The sequence below is a fragment of the Somniosus microcephalus genome, chromosome 8 (assembly GCF_052327205.1).
Source record: "Somniosus microcephalus isolate GS21.2 chromosome 8, FLI_Smic_1.0, whole genome shotgun sequence".
Taxonomy (NCBI): domain Eukaryota; kingdom Metazoa; phylum Chordata; class Chondrichthyes; order Squaliformes; family Somniosidae; genus Somniosus; species Somniosus microcephalus.
In genome coordinates this window covers 37,341,351-37,368,041 of record NC_140994.1, presented here as the reverse complement: position 1 = coordinate 37,368,041, position 26,691 = coordinate 37,341,351, and the positions used below count along the sequence as shown (strand labels likewise).

General features: G+C 42.4%; 1 protein-coding gene across 10 annotated transcripts in view; it reads left to right on the top strand.

Moving 5' to 3' along the window:
- ate1 (arginyltransferase 1) overlaps positions 1–26,691 on the top strand; it is a 322,895-nt gene that overhangs the window by 274,060 nt on the left and 22,144 nt on the right. For 8 of the 10 annotated variants that reach the window (XM_085994567.1, XM_085994575.1, XM_085994572.1 and 5 more), the window contains one exon: positions 12,368–12,488. The exons of 1 other annotated variant lie outside the window; for it this stretch is intronic. In XM_085994567.1, coding sequence (XP_085850693.1) covers positions 12,368–12,488 — 121 coding nt within the window. Of the gene's footprint in view, positions 1–12,367; positions 12,489–17,512; positions 25,986–26,691 lie in introns of all 10 variants that reach the window. One more of the 10 variants, XR_015079213.1, reaches the window with a different exon arrangement.

Here is a 26,691-nt window from a genome sequence, read left to right as displayed (position 1 = left end):
TAACATACAATAAAGAGAAATGTATGTTTCGCACCAAGCGCCTTGCCATCCTCGGCTGCGTAGTGGAGAACGAAGTCATCGGGCCCGACCCCGACAATGCGCCCCCTTATGGAGCTCCCCCTCCCCCACTGCCTAAAAGCACTGAAGAGATGCCTGGGGTTTTTCTCTTACTATGCTCAGTGGGTGCCCCACTATGCGGACAAAGCCAGACCCCTCATCAAGTCCACCTCCTTCCCCCTGACATCAGAGGCGGGTGCTGCCTTTACTCTTATCAAGAGTGATATTGCGAAGGCCACAATGCACGCAGTGGATGAGTCCATCCCTTTCCAAGTGGAGAGCGATGCATCCGACTTCGCCCTAGCTGCAACCCTTAACCAGGCGGGGAGACCCGTGGCCTTTTTCTCAAGGACCCTCCAGGGCCCCGAGATTCGACACTCCTCTGTCGAAAAGGAGGCCCAGGCTATTGTGGAAGCGGTGCGACACTGGAGGCATTACCTGGCCGGAAAACGATTTACCCTTCTCACTGACCAGCGTTCAGTTGCTTTTATGTTCAATAATAAGCAGAGGGGCAAAATCAAGAACGACAAGATCTTGAGGTGGAGAATTGAACTCTCCACCTACAATTACGATATCTTGTACCGGCCCGGGAAACTCAAATGAGCCCCCAGATGCCCTATCACGAGGTACATGCGCCAACGCGCAAGTTGATAGACTGCGGACCCTCCACAACGACCTCTGCCACCCCGGGGTCACCAGATTCTGCCACTTCATTAAGTCCCGCAACCTGCCCTACTCCATCGAGGAGGTCAGGACTATGACCAGGAACTGCCAAATCTGTGCCGAATGCAAACCGCATTTTTATAGGCCAGACAGAGCAAGCCTGATCAAGGTCACTCACCCCTTCGAGCGCTTGAGCATCGACTTTAAGGGCCCCCTCCCTTCCTCTGACCGCAACGTGTACTTCCTCAACATTGTTGACGGGTACTCCCGTTTCCCGTTTGCCATCCCTTGCCCAGACATGACCAGTACCACGGTCATCAAATGTCTGAATGACCTCTTCGCCTTGTTCGGGTTCCCTAGCTATATACATAGCGACCGGGGCTCATCTTTCATGAGCGACGAACTTCATCAGTACCTGCTCGTGAGAGGTATTGCTACGAGCAGGACCACCAGCTACAACCCCCGGGGGAATGGCCAGGTGGAAAGAGAGAATGCGACGGTTTGGAAGGCCGTCCTCTTAGCCTTAAAATCTAAGGGCCTTCCGACCTCTCGCTGGCAGGAGGCCCTCCCTGCGGCGCTCCACTCCATCCGGTCACTGCTTTGTACTGCCACTAATGCCACCCCTCATGAGCAAATGTTCGTTTTCCCCAGGAAGTCCACATCGGGAACCTCGCTACCGACATGGCTGACTTCTCCTGGGCCCGTCCTACTGCGGAGGCACGTGAGGACCCATAAAACGGACCCCCTGGTCGAGAGGGTGAACCTCCTACACGCCAACCCCCAGTATGCCTACATGGCATACCCAGACGGGCGGGAGGACACTGTCTCCATACGAGACCTCGCACCCTCGGGCGCCCCTGAATCACCACCGTTATTATCCACCACTTCTCCCAACCCAACCCCTGTAGACGGCATGCCGGAGCCCCAGGACCCTTCGTCGACCACTCACACCAGACTCGACGTTGGATACTGCACCACCGCCGCCGCTGCTACGACGATCAGGACGGCATACAAGGCCTCCTGATAGACTTACCTACACGAACTTTTAGTACACTTCACCCCGCCGGACTCAATTTTAAACAAGGGGTGAATGTGGTAAACCACTGTTATTGTTTTCACTGTCGTTCACTACTGTTATCGTTATTGCACATTGTTACCTCTTGCTACTCACTGTGTACCAATGCATGCCTCAGCTGGCTCCGCCTACATGACCTGGTATAAAGGTGGCTGCCCGGCAACCCACTTCCTTCTTGGAACCAGTCGTCCACGAGAGGCATGCTCTGTTCTTTAGTTAATAAAAACCTTTTCATTACTTTCCTAATTCATCGCCTTTTATGGAGTAATTGATAAGCGTATCACTTCTATGTTTGAATACACTCAACAACTCAGCAACAACAGCCCTCTGGGGTAGAGAATTCCAAAGATTCACAACCCTCTGAACAAAGAAATTCCTCCTTGTCTCAGTCTTAAATGGCCGACCCCTTATCCTGAAATGATGCCTCCTAGTTCTAGACTCTCCAGCCAGGGGAAACAATCTCTCAGCATCTATGCTGTCAGTCACCCTCAGAATCTTATGTTTCAATGAGATCACCCCTCATTCTTCTGAACACCAGAGAGTATAGAATAGCAAAATACTGCGGATGCTGGAAATCTGAAATAACAATAGAAAATGCTGGAAACACTCTGCAGGTCAGGCAGCATCGTAGAGAGAGAAACAGAGTTAACGTTTCAGGTCGATGACCCTTCGTCAGAACTGGAAAAGGTTAGAGAAGCAACAGATTTTTAAGCAAGTGTGGGTCAGGGACAGGGAGGTGAGGAGGAAAGAACAAAGGGAAGGTCTGTGCTAGGCTGGAAGGCTGGAGAGCTTAAAAGACAAAAGGGATGATGGTGCAAGGCAAAAGGAGATGGTAATGGGACAAATTAAGAAACAAAAGACTCTAGATGAGGTGTAAATGGTGATGGCAAAATCATCAACAGCTGCCATGTGAGAAAAAAAATATAGGGGCCAGGGTTATAGTCTGAAATTGTTGAACTCGATGTTGAATCCAGAAGGCCTAATTGAAAGATGAGGTGCTGTTCCTCGAGTTTACGTTGAGCTTCGTTGAAACAGTGTAAGAGGCCAAGGACGGAAAGATCAGAGTGGGAGTGGAGCGGAGAATTAAAGTGACAGGCGACCGGAAGCTCGGGGTCACCCTTACGGACTGAACAGAGGTGTTCTGCAACTGGCCTGTAGTTCCCTGTTTTCTCTCTCCCTCCTTTCTTGAATAGTGGGGTTACATTTGCTACCTTCCCATCCCCTGGGACTGTTCCAGAATCTTGGGAATTTTGGAAGATCATTCTAGAATCTAGGGAATTTTGGAAGATCGAAAAGGAACTGAGGCAGGGATATTTGAGAATCTTGACGGAGAGTAGGATGAGAGCTCATATCAGGAGGGAGAATGACAGCAGTTGGGATTAAATAGGAAGTGAGAGAGTATTAAATCTCTGTAGATGTGTAACAAGGTTTTAGGAGCAGCAGGCAGCCATGTTATGTTTGAAGCAAGAGCAGGAAAGTTTGGGGCATGAAGCCACATAATTGCTTTTGAGAGTTGCAATCTAGTTGCTTGATTATGCTGCCTCAGCCTCACAGTACAGTTGAGCTCTTTGAACATACATTGTGATGCAGGCTGCACTGTGCAGAGACTTGTTTAGCTCGGGCATTAGGCCCCATGTTTGCCAGCTGGGCCGTGGCGTATTGGGGCACACTATTCATGGGACCTGGTAAGTGGGAGGTGAGATAGAGAAACGGGAAGGTTTTTTATTGTGTAATAAATTGAATCTTTATGATTTATGTAGTGGAGTGGGTGGTGAACTTTTTTGGCCGCTGTATCTCTGAGAAATTTTTGTCATCTGCTCAATCTGTTGCTATCTCTGGATCAGCTCCAAGCCTTTGCAAATGCCAATTTCCCTATTAATTTGTTTTTCAACCTGTAGGTGAAGCCGCAATTAAGATGCAACAAAATAATCCCTTAATACATAAAAATCAACGCAGTAAGCATTAATGTTTCTAAAAATACAAAGTTATATATGGACAGCAGAAATTAGAATCAAGGTGTGAAAAATAATGACCACCAATGACATTGGATCTGAATTTGTCCACTCTTGCAAAAAGTAAGCAGTACTTGGGTTTCCCACTGGAGCTAACACAATAGATGCCACCTCCACTGGAAGTAAAATATAATGTGTACTTTGTAGTCATAACTAAAACATCAGCAGATCATTCTTCAAAAAAGTTTAATCTGCATTTAAAGCCCTTCAAAATGTACATAAACAGAATATATAATGGATACATTCAAGAACTGAAAATGCTAACTGAGAAATTCCCAACTATCTCGAGCGGTGGCTGACCCACTGTTTTTGAAATGTCTCTTCCTTTGCACAAGTTGGAAACTTCCTGACTGCTATTGTAGTCTTACTAGGGGAATGCATTCCATAACACAGTGTGATTCAGTCAGCATTGGGAGGCCTTTGAAATTAGGGAGTCAGTTTGCCAAGTGGGTATCATGAAGTGTATAAGTGTGTGTGTATCCAGTATTCAGTATATAGTTCGAGGTCTGGCAGAGTGTATCATGCTATTTGTATAAGAGGGGAAACGTCGTTGGAGGCACGTCTGTGATTTAAAAAAAAAAAATAGATTTTGTGTTCTATAACTTATTTTTAGGGGTATGTAGTGGAGTGGTGAGAAACGGTTGTGGCTATATCTCAGAATTTTTTTAGTGGAATATGATTGGGAGAAAGGATTTACATAATATGATTAGTGAACAACAAAAGGAAATAACGCAATTAGAAAGGAGATTTAAATGGTTAACCAATGAGGAGGGAGAAAATTGACTGACTCAACCCAGGTGTCAGACTTAATATACATCAGACAAAAAATTATTGTAAAGATGTATGCATTAATGGGCCTGAATTTGCGGTCGGATGCATTAATGGGCCTGAATTTGCGGTCGGAGGCTTCCTGCGGGGAAATGCCTCCGATCCACAAATAAAATCCGCGCCTACCTGGTGCCTCGGGATCCACGGAGACTCGCGCTCCTGGGCCTCTACGCAAAGGCTTGCGTAGAGGCCCACGTATCCCAGGGGCGCGCGTGGTTCACAAGCGCCCCTGTGATCACATGGGCCGGCCCAACCAATGAAAGAAGGGGATCCCCATTCATAGCATAAATGGGGATCCTATAAAAAACACATTTACATACCAAAAAATTTTTTTTAAAGCCATGTTTAAAATTAATTAAAATACAATTTAAACATTTAAAACAAATTTACAATTTTTGAAAACTAAATTTAAATGTTTTAAAAGGGGTTAAAAATAACTAACTTTTTTTACAGGTGTTTTAATGTTTAAATAATTGAAAAAAATTATTTTTATATTCATTTAAACTCTTACACTGGTAAAAGCAGGTCTTACGCTTACTTATACCAGGCGTAAGAATTTCACAAGCATTTGCTGGGCAGTAGTTGGGCAAATAGCCCAACTCTCCGCCCAGGGATGGGTACGACCTGTCAAGATCGAGCTTAACTGCTCATGTGCGTTATTCAAGCTTGATCCTCTGAAGGATCTGCTGAACTGCTGGGGTAACGGTACAGATCTTGTATCTGTGTATTCATATTACTGTTATTAAAGAGTAAATCAGACAGCAACTTTTTGTTTATGTGCGCGAAAACCCAGAACTTAGGGGGATTAAATACATGGGGTTACGGGGATAGGGTGGGATATGTGTTGGGGTTACGGGGATTGGGTGGGATATGTGTCGGTGCAGGCTCGATGGGCCGAAATGGCCTCTATCTGCACTGTGGGATTTCTGTGATTCTGAACTTGCGGGGCCCTTATAGGCGCGTATGCACTGGAAAATACGGGCCAATATATGTATAGTTGATCTATCATGGTGCTGCACGAGGAAGTCAGGATCAAATGTAATCTTTAGGCCAGAGGATAATTGGGCATGCAGATATAATAAAGTTCCCATTTTAAAATCAAACATTTAATCCTCATTTTTATGTTACTATTATAAATTCCTATGTCATTTATAATGGTAACAGCCTATGTAAACTTGTCGCGCTGTAATTATGCCCTCCAGTCAGTGGTGGTGCTGCAGTGCCTTCACTGTGAAGAGGTGAGGGTGTAATTACAGTTTACAGAAACCATTTCCATTATAAATGTGGACATAGGAATTTATAATGGAAAAAGTTTGTACAAATGTAAGATTTGTCCTATATTGTTCGATCAGAGATGGTTATGTAATATAATATTTTAGTCCTGCTCGCCTCCATTTGTCCAGGATGGAGGGACAGACTGGATTGACCCAAATGTCAACAGATATACAGGAAACTTTGTGCTATCCGGCACTGACAGGACCGAGCTGTTGCCGCTCCCTCAAAACTGCCGGACACTCCAGCGCTAATGTTGAAAGATACGGAAGCTTCTGAGCTCTGTATCTGTCAACAAACCCAACAGCTTCTAAACAGTCCAAGCGCCTCTGTAGCTTAGCAACAGCTGCAGCAGACCTTGCAGAGCTTGACTGTTGAGGAAAAAAGCAACGAGAAGAAAAAAAAAACCCAACGAAAGCGGCACCTGATTTTTGCCGGTGGCTCGAGCATTCCGGACAGTTCGCCTCCGGATAACACAAAGTTTCCTGTAATAGGATTGTACAGTGATTTTATTACTTTTGCCTATAAGTTGCAAGTAGCTCTATTTAATGAGCGTAGCACAACTAAAACTCACTGATAGAGGATGTTCTGATTTGAACACCTTTGAAAACAGTCTTCAAGCTTGATCCTCTGAAGGGAACCCAGTGCTGAACTGCCAGGGGTAACGGTACAGTTCTTGTATCTGTGTATTCAAATCATTAGTAATCCCTTTATTCGTCCTTTGTTTAGTTGTTTTGAAGGCATACCTTTTTAATTCATTTTGTCATTAATTGGAGAGAGCAGTGTATCTCAAGTGTGTAGCTTCTCTGTCTTCAAAATGTTAGTTATGTTAAAGCATTCATAACCATTGCCTATGAAACACAATCAAGATCTGTGTTTCTGTGTCTGATGTTGCAAAATTATATTAAAAGTTGGTCCAGTCATGTCTGTGATGTAAATGTTCAGACTTTTCGGCTTCAGTTGCTGAAAAGCTGGTCTTTGGAACCAGTTTTCAATCTTCATCATCCACCACTAGATTGTCCTGATTCCACCCTGACTGGTACTGCTCTCTATTCTTAATGGCCCGGATTTTGTGGTAAAAATAATGATGAAGCTATCAGCAGTCACTGTTATTAAAGAGTAAATCGGACAGCAACTTTCGGCGACTGCGCAGTTAAACGCGGGAATCAGGAAGTTGCTGTCCGATTTGCCCTGTTCCTCCAAAAGTTCCAGTGCAAAAGCCCTCAAAGTCTGTGGGCAAGTGTAAGTGTAATGAACGGCTGGCGCTGTTCTTGCACCGCTGACCGCAAAATCCGGGCCAACATGTTTATGTAAGCCCTTCCTATTTCTGTCTCCTTGCCAATCCTGCTACACTTCTTCCTGATATGAGCCCCCCAATAGCTGCTCTCCTGCCAGACACACTCCTTGTCTTCAACTTCAGGTATCTTGCTGTCTCTGTTTAAGCATCCCTACAGGCTCGGGCCCTGCTGCAGCCCAGAATTCACCATCGCTTCCTTTCCATCCCCCTTTTTCTTTTTGAAAAAGATATGTAGTGAACACATTGGTTGCTTTAATAAAAAAAAATTGATGCTTAATCACAGTTACTGCTGTCAAGCGTTGAGGATGTAATTTGAAACATATGAACAAATGGTGTAAAAAAATGTGATTTTTCAGAAATATATTGTGAAGCAATAGAAGGAATCATGAAGGAAGGATAATTACATTGAGTACAAAAGTTAACTGAGATGCAAGCCACATATTATAAAAGAAAATAAATGTTAAAAGTAAAATAGTTGCTCTTCTGTAGTATTGGTCACCGACAAAGGGGAGATGAGATTTAGTTAGACAGAACAGAGAGGTTAAGTGGGCGGGGAACAAAGCTAAAGAAAAATGAATTGTAAGCTAAAAATAAAGAGTTGTGAGGATCTGAATTATCCATATGTCACGTGGTTAGTATGGCCCACTCAGCAACACGATAGACTCACTTTAGTATTAGACAAATTAGCAAAACACTCCAGACCCAAGTATTTTTTTAAAATTTAGAAACCAAGCAAAATACAAGCAGGATAATATAGTAGACTTTTTAATGCTCAGAGTAATATATTGAAATTGTTTAATTTATCTATGAACAACACCACAAGAGATTGTTTTTTTTCTTCAGCAGAAATTATTGTTACAGCTAGTTTTCTCTCAATGGAAAAAAACATTGCTTAGTGACTGTGCAGGGCTGTGAAATCCATCTAAAAACAGCAGAAATCTTGGCAAAACAAGCAACCAATCTAGACTAAAAGTAATTTAAAATGACACAACAGTCTCCTGAACGCAGTGATTGCTCTTTAAACTGAACCAACTCCTTTCATGTGATTTTACGGTGGTTAGCTTCAAAACAAAACACTTTATTCTCACACTAGTGAACACAGATTTGATTTAGTGATCTATACTATTTACCCTGCTGTCATTGTGTCCTGGTTCCTAACTGCCGAACAGTGTTAGTCAAAATAGGCAGGCTTGGGTTACTTGCCAAAGGAGGCAAAGCATTCGTCTAGAATATAATTAAGTCAATCTACGTTAGTGTAATGAAATCAGTGAGTGGGGCCACAAAGTCCTTGACTAAGTTTATTATAAAGAGAATCTACTGGTGTCCTCTTTCACAGAAAAGACAGAATTTAATAAATTGAAGCACTGCCTTTCTTCCAGATGAATTCTGCTAGAGTTTAATGAAATTCTGCTACTTTATATTGCAATATATTCAGGTCAATGGAAACCACATTGAGACGGTATTATTTATAATTTTATAAAATAAGACAAGTGAATTTGTTTCAAAAATAACAAAAGTAGAGTCTAGCTGGTGACGAGTGTGTTACACAATGTAGCCCAGTTATACTAGCTCTTTTATTGCCATTGCTTCTATTTGCATTTTTGTTTTTGTAACAGACCTATTTTTCAGTTGGTTTCTGTTCATTTTGGGTCTGATATTGCTATTCCTTATTGTTAATTTTCACTTATTGAACAGACTGTCTGGAAAATTTCTAAATTTCAGTTTATACAAATGCATCTCTCTTCTCGCTGTAGGTTATCTAGACAAGAAACATGATAAGAGTGTAGAATCTGAGGAGGAGTTTTGGCTTTTTGTTGGCTTTCCTCCCTCCCACTTGAAAAAATTCTATTTCTATGAACTGCGTTTAATGATTATCGCAACCAGACTTTCGAGGCTTGTTAGGGAAACAAATGGCACATAGATTGCAATGAAAACAATACAACTGATTGGAAAAAAATTCATAACCTTACTAAAATAATTTTGAATTGTATATTGTATTGTTATCAGATTCTTGTCCAAACCCAGCCTTGAATGAGCCACAATTACCTCCAGATAACTTCCGCCCCCACCAAAACTGTACCCTTGCCACCGATTCCATTCTCTATTATACAAGATGTATTTTTAACTGATGTTGAGGAGTAACCAGCTTTAAAGGGCCACCTTTGTACTGAGCCCTGCTCTGTTTTCAGAGGATTACACTAATTCCTGGAGAAGAGTTTAAGCATGAATACAGTTATTGAACCTGAAGACTGAACACTATAGTTCTGCTGTAACCGTTTTAGGCAGTGTGCCGCTTTCTCCTAACTATAAACTTTCAGGCGCCAAGGAGATAAAGTGGCCTTTTCCCCCCTCTCAAAATGCTAGTAACCTAAATTGCAGATCCATGGAAAAGAATTTCAACATCAAAGCAGACCTTTTATTTAAAAAAAAAAAAACTGGATAGAACTATTTTATTGAGTTTGATGATAAGTCAAAAGTTGCATTACTTTCCTCTAACATAGAAACTGGAAGCAAAACATGAAATGCCCTGTAACTGAAAACAGGTTTCATTATTTGTAGTGAAATACATTTTCATGAAATTAAATTGTAAATCACTATATAGTCTATAATTTGATTGTGTTATGCTTGGAACAGGCACTTTGTTAGTTCACTCAGGATTCAAATTCTTAAATGTCCTGCTGCAAAATTTACCTGTTAAGTTCTTAATTATATACAGAACAATAAATACCAAGCCAGTAATTTGATCAGACAGCAGAATGCACTATGTCTGACCTTCCCCAGGAAATTGAAGCCTTGAAGCCACTTCTATCTATCCACTATTTTTGTAACATTTTTGGCCAGTATTTAATATCATAGCAGACACAGATGACCAGTATGAAATGTACAATTGATGCTGTACAATTGCAAAATTATCAGAGTTTGCAAAAGAATAATTCTCAATTATTAATAAATAAAATATTCAGGATATATTGTTTTAATGTACTCCAGTAATTTATTTTAAACTCAATAGTTTATTTCACTTTGTTATTGCTTTGATAGTCCTGTGAAATTGTGTCTAGTCTTAATATATGAGTCTTGTATGCTTAGATGTAATTAAAAGCATTAAATCAACAGCACCATCCTAAACAATAGGCCCCTGAAATCTGAAATGCTTGCCATTGTACAGATGAAGCACCCCATGTAGTAACCCCAAGCATCTCCATGGCCACTGCTCCATAGTGAAAAATTGAGGGGGAGCATGATCCATTATTTAAAAGTGCTGAGAGATTTAGATGTGTGAAGGCCATTTGAAGAAGTATGGCTGAACAAAGAATTAGAAATGTTACCTGCAATATATATATGTAATGTGGAACTTCCATTATCAACACTCCAATTTTTGCAGGACAAACCTTTGTACAAAATGCTAACACCAGTTTCATCCTGCCTGACATGAATCTACCTTTAAAGCCCAAGAACGATTATATTTATGTTCATTCCAGTGCCTAGGGTATTGCGATACCACACAAGTTAAGCTAACATTTGGGGATTCTCGATTATGCACCAATTTCCATCCAGGAGAAGAGCGACCTCCATTATGGTGGATAATGGAAGTTTCACTGTGTTTTAAAATTGTAAACAACACATAATTTTATTGTCGTTTGGGGAATTAATCTCTGAAGTTTCCAAGTACTGAATTTAAATTCCCCACTAAATGGTATTTATTTGGAACGCTTGTCCCATTTGACCGAGCAATATAGGGCATTGCCAAAGCTTTATGGTTCAGATATACTTGCTGATTTGCAATGTGCAGTAGTCCCAAATTACTAAGGAAACTTATCAGTTTATACGTGCATACTCTTGCTTATCCAGCTTCATTGGTACTGTGGTTTGGTCAAATGGATTTTATTACAAATGAGAGAGAAACGTTCTATTATTTGACCAGCTTAAATGCTACTAATGCACCTTGGGAAATTGTGTACAATGCACATTTTCAGACTGAAGCGCCTACCTTCAGGTAACCGCATCTGCACTCTTGACAAAAATATCAAACTCAAGGCCCGGCCTTCTGGGAGTGGTTGAGACTTTCAAGTAAAAAATTTAATGAAGTATTTTTTTTTTTTTAAAGGGGAAATATTCAATAGATGACATTAATCATTATTGTGAAATATGTAATTTTTAAGATTTATTTTGTTTATAGCCTTAATTTGGGCAATAGAAATTCCAGTTACCAAGGAAAAGAAATGGTGGGCAAAACTTATTCCAAAGAGTGCATTGAGTGGTTTAATTGCTTCATGACTGAAATGTTGCCATGTTTAGATAGGGTTTACTATTGTGACTTGTTGACATGGGTTTTCCATTATGAAAATGTAACACCGGATGTGTACAGGAAGTACTTGCCATACAGCAACAATTTTGATTATATATAGAAATGTATATATTTCAAACTGATATTAAATTTCATTAATCTACAGAAGGTACTTGATTTAATCAACTTTATAGTAGTCATAACAGAAAAGACTACTATTGTTTATAGTGTCTTCCTAACAGTTTATATTATAAAACATTCAAGTTTTTTTTCTATTTTTTGACTTTTGTTTAGTTGCAGTATTTATATCTTCCCTTCCCTTTCTCATGATTTGATTCTCCCTTGCATGAACCATGTGTTGTATCCTGCCAAAGGTGGCAGGCAGGGATCTTGCTCCTAATTCTTTATTCATGCTGCTGTTGGTGTGTATTCTGCAAGCCTTAAGAGAAAGTCTGGTGAGATTTCTTCAGATTTTCCTTTTTTCCCTGGGAGGGTGCCTGACCTCAGAGAGCTCCACTTAGCTTGGGAATCTGGGGAGTCATGAACCTTGTGTGTGTAAATATATATTTGCAGTGTCAAGTAAAAGACACTACTTTTTTCCTTATAAAAGCACTGCAGTAACAAAAATTTTAACCACTTATTTAATGCTTTTATTTCACCCTCTTGTATGGTGTCTAAGGTATTATGTATTTTTGTATATTTTAGCACTTTTCCTACCAATTATTCTTTATACTTCATTTTATTTTGTTTTTTAAAATTATTCAGATATTCCCTAATTTTTCTTCCACTACATTTCTTTTCATACATTGGAATAATTAGATCACTCAGAATGTTACTGTGTAACTTATAGCCAATGTTTCTTTGCTTTTGTTTCTTAGGGTCAGTACGATCCATCTGACTTGCTGTGTCCAGAGACATATGTCTGGGTACCCATTGGGAAGTGTAGGACAAAGTTAGACCAGTCTAAATATAGCCGGCTAAATGAAGACCCAAATGCAGGTAGGTTTACAGCCTAGCAGCCCTGTGGTGAATCAAGCTGCCGTTACTTATTAGCCTCAGAATAACTCTTAATAATTCCACTGCTCTTGTACCTTATAAATGCATAGTACCATATAAACACTCCTTATGAAGGAATTTGGACCTATGTTCTGTTTGCTTGTGTGCATATAAATATTTTTTCTGTAAAGAGCTTTACAGTCAGTCTGGTTTATTTAAACACTCGGGGGGCGGGGGAGGGAATTGGGTGAGTAGCGCCACCTGTTAGCGCCTAAAGATGCAGTCAGTGGCTGTAGCGCCACTGGCTGTGCCTCCCGCGATATTCAGCAGGGGCGCTAATGGTGGCGTTAGCCATTTGCGCTGCGCCGCCACCGATGACGTCATCGGTGTGCGCAGTGCCCCATTCGCGATATTTGGTAGCGAACGCCGCAGTTGCGCTGTTCGCTACCCGCGCCCGGTTCATGGGGCCTTACTGTGGCGCGAAACTGATACGGAGGCAACATAGTTTATCCTTCATTCATTTCTCCACTATCCGGTTTTAAGTCAAGCAATTCAGTGGGAGAAATTACAAGTTATAACAGTTAAAGATTTTTCATTTTGCATCATATGACTTATCATACAGCATCATCTAACTTGTTAAATTACTTTTTTAAATTATTTTTCTCCCCATTTAAAAAGCATTTTATTTTTTCTCCCTTTAGTTTGATAGAGTTGTGACAGGTAAATTATTCACAGATCATCAACACCAACAACAACTTGTGTATTTATATAATATCCCAATACGCTTCATGGGTTACAAAACAAGATTTGACACCGAGCCACATAAGGAGATATTAGGGCAGATGAACAAAAACTTGATCAAAGAGGTAGGTTTTAAGGAGCACCTTAAAGGAGGAAAGAGAAGTAGAGAGGCGGAGAGGTTTAGGAATGGAATTCCAGAGCTTAGGGTCTTGGCAGCTGAAGGCTCGGCCACCAATGGTTGAGCGATTAAAATCAGGGATGCTCAAGAAGCCAGAATTAGAGGAATGCAGATATCATGGAGAGTTGTGGGGCTGGAGGAGATTAGAGAGATAGAAGGGGCAAGGCCATGGAGGGATTTGAAGACAAGAATGAGAATTTTAAAATCGATGCGTTACTTAACCAGGAGCCAATGTAGGTCAACGAGCATGGGGTGATGGGTGAACGGGACTTGGTGCGAGTTAGGACACAGGCAGAGTTTTGGATACCTCAAGTTTACAGAGAGTAGAATGTGGGAGACCAGCCAGGAGTCCATTGGAACAACCAAGTCTAGAGGTAACAAGGGCATGGATGAGGGTTTCAGCAGCAGACGGGCTGAGGCAGGGACGGAGTTGGGTGATGTTCTGGGGCTGGAACTAGGAGATCTCTGTGATGGTGTGGATATGTGGTCACCAGTGTTCCCCCAATTTTAAATTTCGGGGTGTGATCCCTTTAACGGGCTGCGCGGCCCAATCAAAGTTTCGCGCATGTGCGAAATTTCACATTAGTAAAGCCGGTCTTGGGCTGTGCGAGAACTGCAGACAGCTGCACAGCCACGCAGCTTAGAGGAAACGGTGGTGGTGGGAAACTCATTTCGGGGTCAACTGTGACACCAAGGTTGCGAACAGTCTGGTTCAGCCTCAGACAGATGCGAGGGAGAGGGATGGAGTCGGTAGCTAGGGAACAGAGTTTGTGTCGGGAACCAAAGACAATGGCTTTGGTCTTCCCAATATTTAGTTGGGTTTATTTAAATCTGTAAGCAACTATTAGAAGGCGCACAAGAGATTGATTTATTTTTCCAACAACAACAACTTGTGTTTATTTAGCGCCTTTAACGTAGTAAAACATCCCAAGGCGTTTCACAAGAGTATTAAAAGACAAAAAATTTGACACCGAGCCACATAAGGAGAAATTAGGGCAGGTGACCAAAAGCTTGGTCAAAGAGGTAAGTTTTAAGGAGCGTCATAAAGGAGGAAAGAGAGGTAGTGAGGCGAAGAGGTTTAGGCAGGGAATTCCAGAGCTTAGGGCCTAGGCAACAGAAGGCACGGCCATATCCCTGCTGAGCTTCTAATATGAAAGTACCACTGTCTTACCACACCAGTGCAACACTAGGCCATAACATAGAGTTACATAGAATGTACAGCACAGAAACAGGTCATTGGGCCCAACTGCCTGTGTTTATGCCCTCTTCATCTAACCCCTCTGTCTTTGCACATTATAGCCTCTTCTCTATTCTTCCTTTCCTCTCCAAGTCTTTGAATGTGTTGTCACATCCCAAATCTGTGCCCCTCTTTTCTGCAACTCTGTGTTTGAATTTCTCCAATTAGGTTTCTATTCCTGCCATAGCACTGAAACAGCCCTAACCAAAGTTGCAAATGATATCCTCTGTAACTGTGGTGCATTATCGCTGCTCGTCCTACTTGACCTCTCTGCAACTTTTCACACGGTCAACCACACCATCCTCCATCAACACCTCTCCTCTGTTGGACAACTCAATGGGCTACCTTTGCTTGATTCCACTTTTAGCTATCTTATGCTGTTTGTCCGACATCCAGTCTTGATGAGCCGCAAATACCTCCACGCATGAAAAAATGGCTACTTGATTAAAGTGTCAGAAGACTGCTGGTACCCATGGAACCCAAACCCAAGCCACCACCTGTGAGAGAGCAGAAAATTGGAAGTTCAAACTATTGTTTTTTAAATGATAAAATGTTGCAGTGAAGGATGCACAACATCCATTGTGTGAGCTTGGCACAACTGGCAAAATGGCAACACAGTCATGGAGTTTTCCAAGCACAGTTCTCCAGAAACCGAGCCAACCAAAAAAAACTAATATGACCACTAACTTTAGCTTTAAAGATTCACAGGTGCTTACTTATTTTGTGAAATGGGGGTGTGTGGTAAACCACTTTTATCGTTCACTATCGTTACACTATAGTTATCACTGTTATATCGTTACTCTATGGTTATCACTGTTCACACTGTTGTATCGCTATACGAGGTCGCCTCTTGTCACGCTGTTATACCTGGGCTGACCACTGCTGACTCCGCCCACGGCTCCACCTACCTGCCCAGGTATAAAGGTGGTCGACTGGCTGGTATTCCTCTTTGTTGGATCCGATCACCCACGAGGGTGGGCTCTGTTATTTAGCCAATAAAAACCTATAGTTACTTTCTTAACTCGTCGCTTTTCATTGGATAAATTGATAGGTATATCAGGGTGAACAACTGATAGTTATGCAGTGTTATCTAGACAAGAACTGTAATCCTGAATTACGAAAGGTTTTTCTAACAGTTCGTGAACCCAGGCTTGGAGCATCAAACCGTGCAGCCCAAAGATGCAGTTACATTAACACTTCTGGGTTTACTACAAAATGGTTTCTGCTTTGCAGCCATGCAATAGTAACCATATAATCCAAAGTCAGGCCCCAGTCAGCTTCCGGAGTGAAGCATTGTGAGACCCCCTTGAGAAAGCCTCCTCACGCTCCTGGGTCCCTTTTTAAGTTCTTGCGCACTATATAAAGTTGTATGGAACTTTTTGTAATGTTCTGAGACTCTGGATGCTGCTGCCCGCTGCTCAAAGCATCTAAAATGTATTGGCCAGGAGCAGAGTTCTCCTGCCCCCAAGAGTTCAATCTGATTCAAGTGCTGGTGACTATAAATCATTTCTACATTACTGGTCTCAGACTGGTAGTTGCATTATAAACAGAGCCTCAATCTACCTTGGCCTCCTGTGCCCCATCACTAACACCTCTGTACCAACTAATTCTCACCAGTTCATCCAATCAAATATTTTTCTAAAACATTAAAATTAAAATAAAATATTTATTTGAGAGTAACTAGGACAAAGCACCTGCACTTGGAATGACTTGAATATATTTTCAGTGTCCACTTGGTGTAGATCTTCTTGTTTGTCATCTTTTTCATCAGAACAAATTTCACAATTTAAATTTTTCACAGTCGCATGTCCAGACTCCCTTGAGTTATGGGCCTAGAAATTGAGTGGGCTTAGCGCCCATTTTGCGGCGCTAGAGGGCATTGCACTGGACTTACAGCCGGTTTTGAAATTGACTAGGGCCCAACATCGGCGTTACACCGGTAGCGCTGCGCCGGCACCGATGACGTCATCGGTGTGCGCAGCGTCCCGGTTGCCGTGGTGACGGGCCCCAGTGCCGAAATTCAGTTGCGGCCGCCTCGCCCGTGGCAGCCGCAACTAAGACTCTGGCAACAGAGTCTTGCACGACTTTGCGCCGGCGCATAAAGGTGGAGCGGCGGCCGGCCGCTTTCCCGCCGGCCGCCTGCCCGCACCTCCCTTCCCGGACTCCCCCACCCCCCCCCCCCCCCCCCCCCCGCGGAACAGATGCTTCTCGGCTGCGAGCCCGGCACTTCCCCGAGGTGCCGGGCTCATTTTTGTGAAGATTTTACCGGCCAGCGGGCGGGTGCAGGCAGCTCCTCCTTAACTGAAGGAGGAGGCCTGCACTTCCCGAGCCTGCCGCACCGCATCGGGCGCCGCAGCGCCGGAATTGCGGCGCGTAGCGCCAGTTTTCAGGCGCAAACAGCCTTCAGTAGCGCCGGCAGCCGTTTGGGCGCGGCGCTACTGAATTTTTGGCGCGCACAGCGCGACTTAGCACCGGCGCTAAATTTCCGGCGTTATGCCCCGGCGCAGCGCAACCTCAATTTCTAGGCCGTGGTCTTTTTCTGTCAAGCCCTTATTTACTCTCTATGATTTCAATTCGTCAAACTGATCTGGTTATTTGCTGTCCCCACCTGAAGACTAGCATTTCAGCTGAGAAAACAAATTTGAAATAACTGCATTAAAGCCCTAGGTGATGGATAAACACATTGAACGGAGAGCTTTATTGGATGTACCATTATTTATTGTTCCCAGGAACTTGAAACTTTTCTTTTGGAATCTGTAAATTGTGAAGACAGCAGATTATATAAAAGGAACTATGAGCTTTACTGAGCCATTCTGCAAACAAATCACATTTTGCTACCAATTGAATAATATTCCTATTCTGTTTTCACAGAGGGATAGCACTCTAAAGATTGATCTTCCCATCACAAGTGGCTATGCCATACAGTAGTATTTTGGAATATGTACAGTCAGTCTTATATAATTTAATGGAACAATAAAAATTTAAAGGCTGTTAGAAATGCAGTCAGCAAACAACAGAATAACTCCAACATACTGCAAAACGTATAACCCTTTGAAGACCAGTGCAAGCCAGTAAGGAAGCCATGCATAACCAAATAGATGGTTGAACGCATCTTATACTGTTACCATCTTACAGGAAAGAAGCTCAGGGACTAGATTTGTGGTGATTCTACCTATTTCACAGCTACTGTTCCAGCTGATAGCTTTTGCAAGGCTGCCACAAGCTGAAGCGAACTTGATCTATGGGTGTAGTGATGTAAAGGATATACCTCTACCACCTAGAATGACAAGGGCAGCAGGTGCATGGGAACACCACCACCTCCACGTTCCCCTCCAGGTCTCACACCATCCTGACTTGGAAGTATATTGATGTTCCTTCATCATCGCTGGGTCAAAATCCTGGAACTCCCTCCCTAACAGCACTGTGGGAGTACCTTCACCACACGGACTGCAGCGGTTCAAGAAGGTGGCTCACCACCACCTTCTCAAGGGCAACTAGGGATGGGCAATAAATGCCGGCCTTGCCAGCGTCACCCACATCTCAAGAACGAATTTTAAAAATACAGTGGAGAGAATTTGAAAGTGGCCACAAATAAAATGTGTTCCTTACTGAAAAAGTGGTCTTAGTAATCAGTGTAACATTTTCCAGTTGGCACCAGCACTGTTGCCTGTCTCAGATGAGTCTTATGATCACAACTAGGTAAAAGCAGATAGGTTTGCTTGTGTGGGAACTGTTCACAGCCGCACGAGAGCTGAATATCCAACTGGACTGCAGAATTTGAATGCAATGCAGCAAGGTGTTGGAACTGGACGACCTCCCCAGAACTGAAATAGATTAAACCATCTGATGGTCATGTTTATGCTTATATTCCAAAAATACCCTGATAAGAGCAATGGAGAATTAAAAATTACTTTCATTACCACTCTTCAAATGGCTATGTATCTAGCCATAGAAATCTTAACATAATAACTATGCTGCAAATAATTCAAGTTGCTCCTTCTTAAATCGGCAATTCAAAAGAGCAAGAATACCTACTGTCCAAAGTGGGCTCTAGAAATACACCAGGAGCTTGACAGCAGAGTGTAGATGGGGTTCACAGGATCACAAGGTAATTACGCATGAAGGCGGCCATTTGGCTCATCTTGGCTCATCCGTTCAGAAATACCCTACTGTCCCCTCATTGTGGCATCCAATTGTTAACTAATTCCACATTTTTGCCTCCATCTTCTATCCAGAAGTCATTTCCAGATATTGATCACTCTTCATGTAAAGAACAAGTTCCAGACATCAGCCCTAAATTTTCCTTTCACTAGTTTGAACCTGTGTCTTAATCTTGCAATCTAGTTTGAAGCAATTTTCCAAATTTACCTTTTCTATATTCTTAGCTATTTAAATATCTCAATAGGACCACTTCTAACATCTCCTATCCAGGCTGAAAAGCCCAGGTTTCTCCAGTCTTTCCTTGTAACTCAGACCTTTAATGCTAGACATCAACCTTCTGGTATTTTTCTCTATTGCTTCCAGGGCTTGAATGTCTCACCTGTGTCTTGTGGACCAAAACTGGACACCATACTCAAGGTGTAGTCTAATCAGAGCACTATACAGTTTAGGCATGACTTTGTATGGCATGTGGTACACTAGTTGTATTATCTTGATCTGGTCTTTGCACATTCTACTGCAGGCAGTGGTTTTGAGGGTCTGTTTCTATATTTCTCCACTGTTATCTAGCAGTATTGGTTAAGATTTGTTACGGTATTTTATGTAGCCTTTTAGCATCTGGAAACAAATATGGTACGAGAGCGATGTTGTGTTTGGATTTGTTAGGGCATTTAGATGCTACGTGAGGGAAGTTCGCTCACTTTACAGTTTTTTAAGCGTGGCTCCATCTTGTTTGATTTGGATCATGCTATACTATAGTGTATACAATAGGCCACTAAATAGTGGGTAAGAGAGTACACGAAAGGCCACCAAATGGTGGGAAGAATATAGAGGAGAAAATTTGCAGGCAAGGTGTAATAACTTTAAAGTAATAATATTGGGGAACTTCAGTTATCCTAATATAGACTGGGAAAATAATAGTGTAAAGGACAAAGAGGGGGAGGAATTCCTGAAATGTGTACAAGAGAACTTACTTGTTCAGTATGTTTCCACCCAACCAGGAAGAAAGCAGTGCTGGCTCTAGTTCTGGGGAATGAAGTGGGGCAAGTGGAGCATGTTTCAGTGGGAGAGCATTGAGGAAACAGTGAACACAATATCATTAGGTTTAGAGTAGTTATGGAAAAGGAACATTCAAATGTGAAAATACTCAACTGGAGGAGGGCTAATTTCAGTAAGTTGGAAAGGGATCTGGCCCAGGTGGATTGGAATCAAAGATTGGCAGGTAAAACAGTAAATGAGCAATGGGAGGCCTTCAAAGAGGAGATCGTTAGCTACAGACTAGACACATTCTCACGAGATGCCAAGGAAGGGCATCCAAAGCTAGAGCTTCCTGGATGACTAAAGATATAGGGGGAGAAATTCACTATTGCCTCGTTTGAGGCGCTAATTTTTAAAAGTTTGAAAAGTTAGTGCCAGGCGGCAACAATTTCAAATTTCGAGCAGACTGCCAGGCTGATCAATCGCAGGCAGGATCCCGCAAAAAAAACTGGAACAAGAAAGTTACGTTTTTTTTTTTTACTTACCTTGGCCACCTCGCCTTTAATCATTGCCCCCCGAAGCAGCCGGTGTTTTCAACCGGCGCTGCTGAAGGGGGCGGAAGTCAATTTCGGGTCCGGGGTGATGCACACGGCGATGACGTCACGATCTCCAGGCGAAGGAGATCAGGGTGCAACACTGTAGCGCTGCCGCAAAACTCCCGCCAAATATGGCGGGAGTCGATGTTGGCGCCCCGGTGCTAACGGGAGGTGCAAAGGCACCCAATTTCGCTCCCATTAAGATTAAAATGAAACAGAAAAAGGAAGGTTTCTGATAAATGCCAGGTTCAAAATTCAATAGAGAACCAAGCTGAATACAGAAAGTACAGAGGAGAACTGAAAAAGGAAATAAATGGGGCAAAGAGAGTGTATGAGACTAGGTTAGTGGGTAACATCAAAGGAATCCAAAAGTCTTTTATAAACTTATAAATAGTAAAAAGATAGTCAAAGGAAGCGTGGGGCCGATTAGTCACCAAAAATGAGATCTTGTGGGGGAGGATGGCATGGCTGAGGTACCAAATGAAAGAAGAGGTTGCTGCCAATGTCACAGTAAAGGAGGAGATAGTAGAGAAATTGGATAGGATAAAAATAGATAAAGAGCAGGTAGTTAAAAGGTTGGCAGTGCTCAAAGTAGAAAAAGCACCTGGTCCAGATGGGATGCATCCTAGATTGCTGAGGGAAGTAAGGGGGAAATTGCAGAGGGTCTGGCCATAATATTCCAATCCTCTTGAGATATGGGAGTGGTGCCAGAGGACTGGAGGATTGCACCCCTGTTCAAAAAAGGGGCATGGGTTAAACCCGACACCTACTAGCCAATCGGCCTAACTGTGGTGGTGGACAATTAATTGGCATTTGGAAAAATATGGTTTAATAAATGAAAGCCAGCATGGATTTGTTAAAGGAAATTGTGTTTGACTTAACTTGATTGCATTCTTTGATGAAGTAACAGAGAGGGTGGGTGAAGGCAGTGCAGTTGATGTTGTGTAAATGGACTTTCAAAAGGCATTTGATAAAGTACCACATGATAGACTTTTTAGCAAAATTGAAGTCCATAGGATTAAAGGCAGTGGCAGCGTGGATAAGAAATTTACTTACGCAACAAAAAGCAGAGAATAGTGGTGAACGGTTGTCTTTCAGACTGGAGGAAAGTGTGCAGTGGTGTCTCCCAGAGGGTGCAGTGGTGTCTCCCAGAGGGTGCAGTGGTGTCTCCCAGAGGGTGCAGTGGTGTCTCCCAGATGGTGCAGTGGTGTCTCCCAGAGGTTGGGACCGCTGCTCTTTTTGATATGTAAATGACCTTGACTTGGGTATACAGGGCATCATTTCAAAGTTTGCAGATGACATGAAACTGGGAAATGTAGTAAACAGTGAGGAGGTTAGTAACAGACTTTAGAAGGACATAGACAGACTGGTGAAATGGACAGACACATGGTAGATGAAATTTAGCACAGAGAAGTGTGAAGTGCTTCATTTTATTAGGAATACTGAGGAGAGGCAATATAAACTAAATATTATAATTTTAAAGTGGGTGCAGGAACAGAGACACCTGGGGCTATATGTACACAAGTCTTTGAAGGTGGCAGGACAAGTTGAGAGGGTTTTATAAATAGATGCATAGAGTATAAAATCAAGGAAGTTATGCTAAACCTTTAGAAAATGCTGGTTAGGTCCCAACTGGAGTATTGTGGCCAATTCTGGGCAACACACTTTAGGAAGACTTTAGAGAGGGTGCAGAAGAGATTTACTAGAATGGTACCAGGGATGAGGGACTTCAGTTATGTGGAGAGATTAAATAAACTGGGGTTGTTCTCCTTAGAGCAGAGAAGATTAAGGGAGATTTGATAGAGGTGTTCAAAATCATGAAGGATTTTGATGGAGTAAATAAGGAGAAACTGTTTCCAGTGGCAGAAGGGCCAGTAACCAGAGGGCACAGATTTAAGCTAATTGGCAAAACAACCAGAGGCGACATGCTGTGTAAAAAATGTTTTTCTCAATGCACTGCCTGAAAGGGTGGTGGAAACAGATTCAATAATAACTTTCAAAAGTGAATTGGATAAATACTTGAAGGGAAAAATTTACAGGGCCATGGGAAAAGGGCAGCAGACTGGGACTAATTGGCTAGCTTTTTCAAAGAGTCGGCACAGACACGATGGGCCGACTGGCTTCCTTCTGCGCTGTATGGTTCTGTGATTCTATGCTGGGTGAAGTGGAATTTCTCAGTAATTTGTTGAAAGGACATAATCTGACCTCTAACAAGGAGGTAACCTGAGCTGCTGATACCTTTAACATAACAGATTCAGAACCCAATTATGGTAAATGCATCTTGTAGTTCCTTACTGTGTTAGATTGGGGAAAGGACTGGTAATCACAGTGGGATTTTCAGGAAAATGCAGACCTCTTCCAGAAAGAAAATGTTGGCCCACATGTGCCAATGATCTCTGTTTCCCAACATTCCCCCTCCCAAGGTTGCCACCTATCTTTCCATCCCCCCCTTATGCTAGCCGTAGAGGCAAACATTATAGCAAGCTTGAGCTCCGTGGGGAATTGTAACCACGAACCAGGCCTGTTTCCACAATTGTTGAATGGGCATGTGGACCAGAACCTTTGAGCCCACTCCCCTCAAGCTAGCTGTGGATGATGAAAAAGCACTCATTTGTTAGGTGTGTGGTTATCATAATAATGCCACAGTTGATATCGTAAAGGCACCATAGCTATTAGAAATAGCCTGTTCTTTTTCGGGTATCGTGCTAAAGCTCAAATGCAGACAAGGGTTAGGTAGCGGTGCTTCAGAGAGCTAGCAACATTTAAATAGGGTGGAAAAAATGGACTTGTTCCTTCTATTGTTAGGAAACTTTATAGCAACTTTGAAAATGGCTTGCCCTTTACTACGTCAGACCACAGAGCATTTGATTTGTAGTGTAATTGGCTCTTAAATTTGGAAAGGTATCTGTGACTAAATCAAGTAGTTGTCTATGGTGAAATCTTTTAACATTAGGCAAATATATTCATGCAAGGCAGTCAATTAATTATGTAACAGGAGTCAATTATGGTTTTTGTGGGGATAGTCGCCAAACCAGTTAAAAATAGGCTTTTTTTTATTCGTTGACGGGATGTGGGTGTCACTGGTAAGGCCAGCATTTATTGCCCATCCCTAATTGCCCTTGAACCGCCTTCTTGAACCGCTGCAGTCCATGCTTCTTTGTAGTGGTTTGGTATAACTGAGTGGCTTGCTAGGCCATTTCAGAGGGCAGTTAAGAGTCAACCACATTGCTATGGGTCTGGAGTCACATATAGGCCAGACCAGGTAAGGATGGCAGATTTCCTTCCCTAAAGGACATTAGTGAACTAGACGGGTTTTTACGACAATCCAATAGTTTCATGGTCACTATTACTGATACTAGCTTTTTATTCCAGATTTATTTAATTAACTGAATTTAAATTCCCCAGCTGCCGTGGTGGGATTTGAACTTACGCCTCCGGATCATTAGTCCAGGTCTCTGGATTACTAATACAAAAGCAAAATACTGCGGATGCTGGAAATTTGAAATAATAACAGAAAATGCTGGAAATACTCAGCAGGTCAGGCAGCATCTGTGGAAAGAGAAACAGAGTTAATGTTTCAGGTCGATGACCCTTCATCAGAGTTACTGGATTACTAGTCCAGTAACATAACCACTATGCTACCGTACCCCTTGGTTAATTATGTAACTTTATGGCACTAATCATGGTAGTTCTTTTTCTGCTGTTACTGTACAGAGAATCATATGTATGAAAGAAGTTGTGACTGTTAATTCAACAAAAGAACCTTGCATTTATATAGGCCTTTAATGTAGAAATATGTTCCAAAGCTCGTCAGAGAAGCATAATCAAAAAAAAATGAACGCTGAGTAAAAGGAGGAGCTATGGGGGGGGGGTGCGACCAAAAGCATGTGCAAAAAAGTGGGTTTTAAGGCGGTTTCTTAAAGGATGAGAGAGATGTGGGAAAATAAAGGGATTTAGGGAAGGAATTCCAGAGCATGGGACCTAGATGACTGGAGGCATGGAAGCCAATGGTGGGGGGAAGGGAGGAGGGATGCACAAGAGGCCAGAGTCAGAGGAATAGAGTTTGGGGGCTTTGTAGGGCTGGAGGAGGTTTACAGAGACAGACAGGGGCAAGGCCATGAAAGAATTTAACACAAGAATGATTTAACTGGGAGCCAATTTATGCCAGCAAGGATGGGGGTGATGGGTAAGTGGGACTTGGTACAGGATAGGGATACAGGTTTTGGATGATATGTTAATGGAGGGTAGAGGATGGAAGGCAATCTAGGAGAGCATTGGAATAATCAAATCTGGAGGTGACAGTGTCATGGATGAAGGGTTCAGTGGGAGATGGGCTGAGGTAGGGGTGCACACAGTGGCCACGGAGGGGTTGAAGTTGGTACAGGAAACTTTGTGATATCCGGCACCGACGGGACCGAGCTGTTGCCGTCCCATCAAAACTGCCGGACAAACCAGCGCTAATGTTAAAACATACGGAAGCTTTTGAGCTCCGTATCTAGCAACAAACCCTGTTGCTTCTAAACAGTCGGCCGTAGCTTGCAAGCGTCTCTGTAGCTAAGCAACAGCTTTAGCTAGACCTTGCAGAGCTTGACTGGTGGAAAAAAAAAGCAACAAAAAGAAAAAAAACTTACTGAACCGACTCCTGAATTTTGCCGGTGGCTCGAGCATTCCGGACAGTTAACCTCCGGATAAACCAAAGTTTCCTGTAGTAAGGATATGGAGTTTCTGGTGGGGAACCAAGATGATTGCTTAGGTCTTCACAATGTTTAACTGGAATAACTTGCAGCTTATCTAAGACTGGATGTTAGACAAGCAATCTGAAAGCACAGAGGCAGTGCAGAAACCTGGGTGTTCTCAGCATACTTGTGGATGATGTCAGGGGGCGGCGTGTAGAGGAGGAGGGGAATGCCATGGAAAGGGCCTTAAGGGACTCTCGAGGTAATGAATGGTGCGTGGACAGAAAGAAAACCCATTCCTAGAGATGCTGTGACTACAATCAGATCGGTAAGAGTAGAGATCTTTGAGTTAGCACAGAATAGAGAGAAACACTTGAATCAAATCCTTTGTTCTGCATCAAATGTGTGTATCTTTTAATTAATATAGATTGTCGTATTAATTTAAAGTTGTATTCAAGTAGTATTTAGTTGGCAGAAACTAGAAAGAGTACAATAATTTGTAACTATTGTCACATATTTGTTTTTTTCTTTTGTTCACACATTAATTCTCTTCCATATCAACTCTCTTGGACACTGCTGTGAGCAACCTGGGAGAAAAATTACTCCAGCTTGACTCTCAACAAACAGCAGGGTGGCAACGCACCCTGGATGCAATGTGGTCCTCTAATGTGCGCGTTCTAACTGGTAAAACCACACAGTGAATAGAGTGCTAACGGAGCGCAAAGGATTGTTGGCATTGTGGCCACCATTATTGACCAATTGCAGCGAGGATTGATGTGTTGGATGAGCAATGGCAGGAACTTGTGTCGGAGTGGTTGGAGGCGAGAGGTCATGTGATTAAAACCTCCCAGCATCCAATCCAACCAGTGTTGGCAAACCTCGATACGAAGGATATTTCTCGAATGTCTGCATTCTGAAAAGGCTGCTGCATGTGTGGTAGGTTTTGTCGAGCAGTAAACTATAAACAATGACCAAATTGAGTAGAAATTAAAGCTCTTGTAGTTGCAAAAGATGGAGATGTGCTATCATGTGGAGGTAATCTTAAGGAATCCAGGCAGAGAAAATACTCATTGTTTGGTAACAGTAGTATGTTTGTCACTAGCTGTATGTTCACTCATGCACGGTTTTGATCAACATTCTTATAAAATACACCACAAACATCAGCACTTCTTGGAGATTTCAACGGATTAAACATGGAATTTAAAGCAAGGAATTAATTCCTCCAAATGAATGCTTAGTTTTAAGCTGCATACTTATCGAATGTTGCAATTTGCCAATTATACTGGGTTTAAAACACTTTCTCAAACAAAGTTCCATCTAGTTGACAAAGGCGGCCTAGGATAGACGATCATTGATGTGATAAAATGCTAGGATTTGAGCTTGACTGAACCAGTAATATTAATTAGACTGATTGATCTTGACTGATTGGCTCGCAATGATGTTCCTGCTGAATACGCCACTAAAATGAGTAATGATCTATATACCGTACTGGGAAAACACTTTGAGCAACATTATGTATAATCAAACACAAACACTTTGGGAACTGTCCAGAGCTACACCTTGTTACTTGTTTTCACATTTGAAAGCTTGTTAGCTCCATTGTTGCAGAGAATGTTTTTTGAGATGATCAGAAACTTGGTCA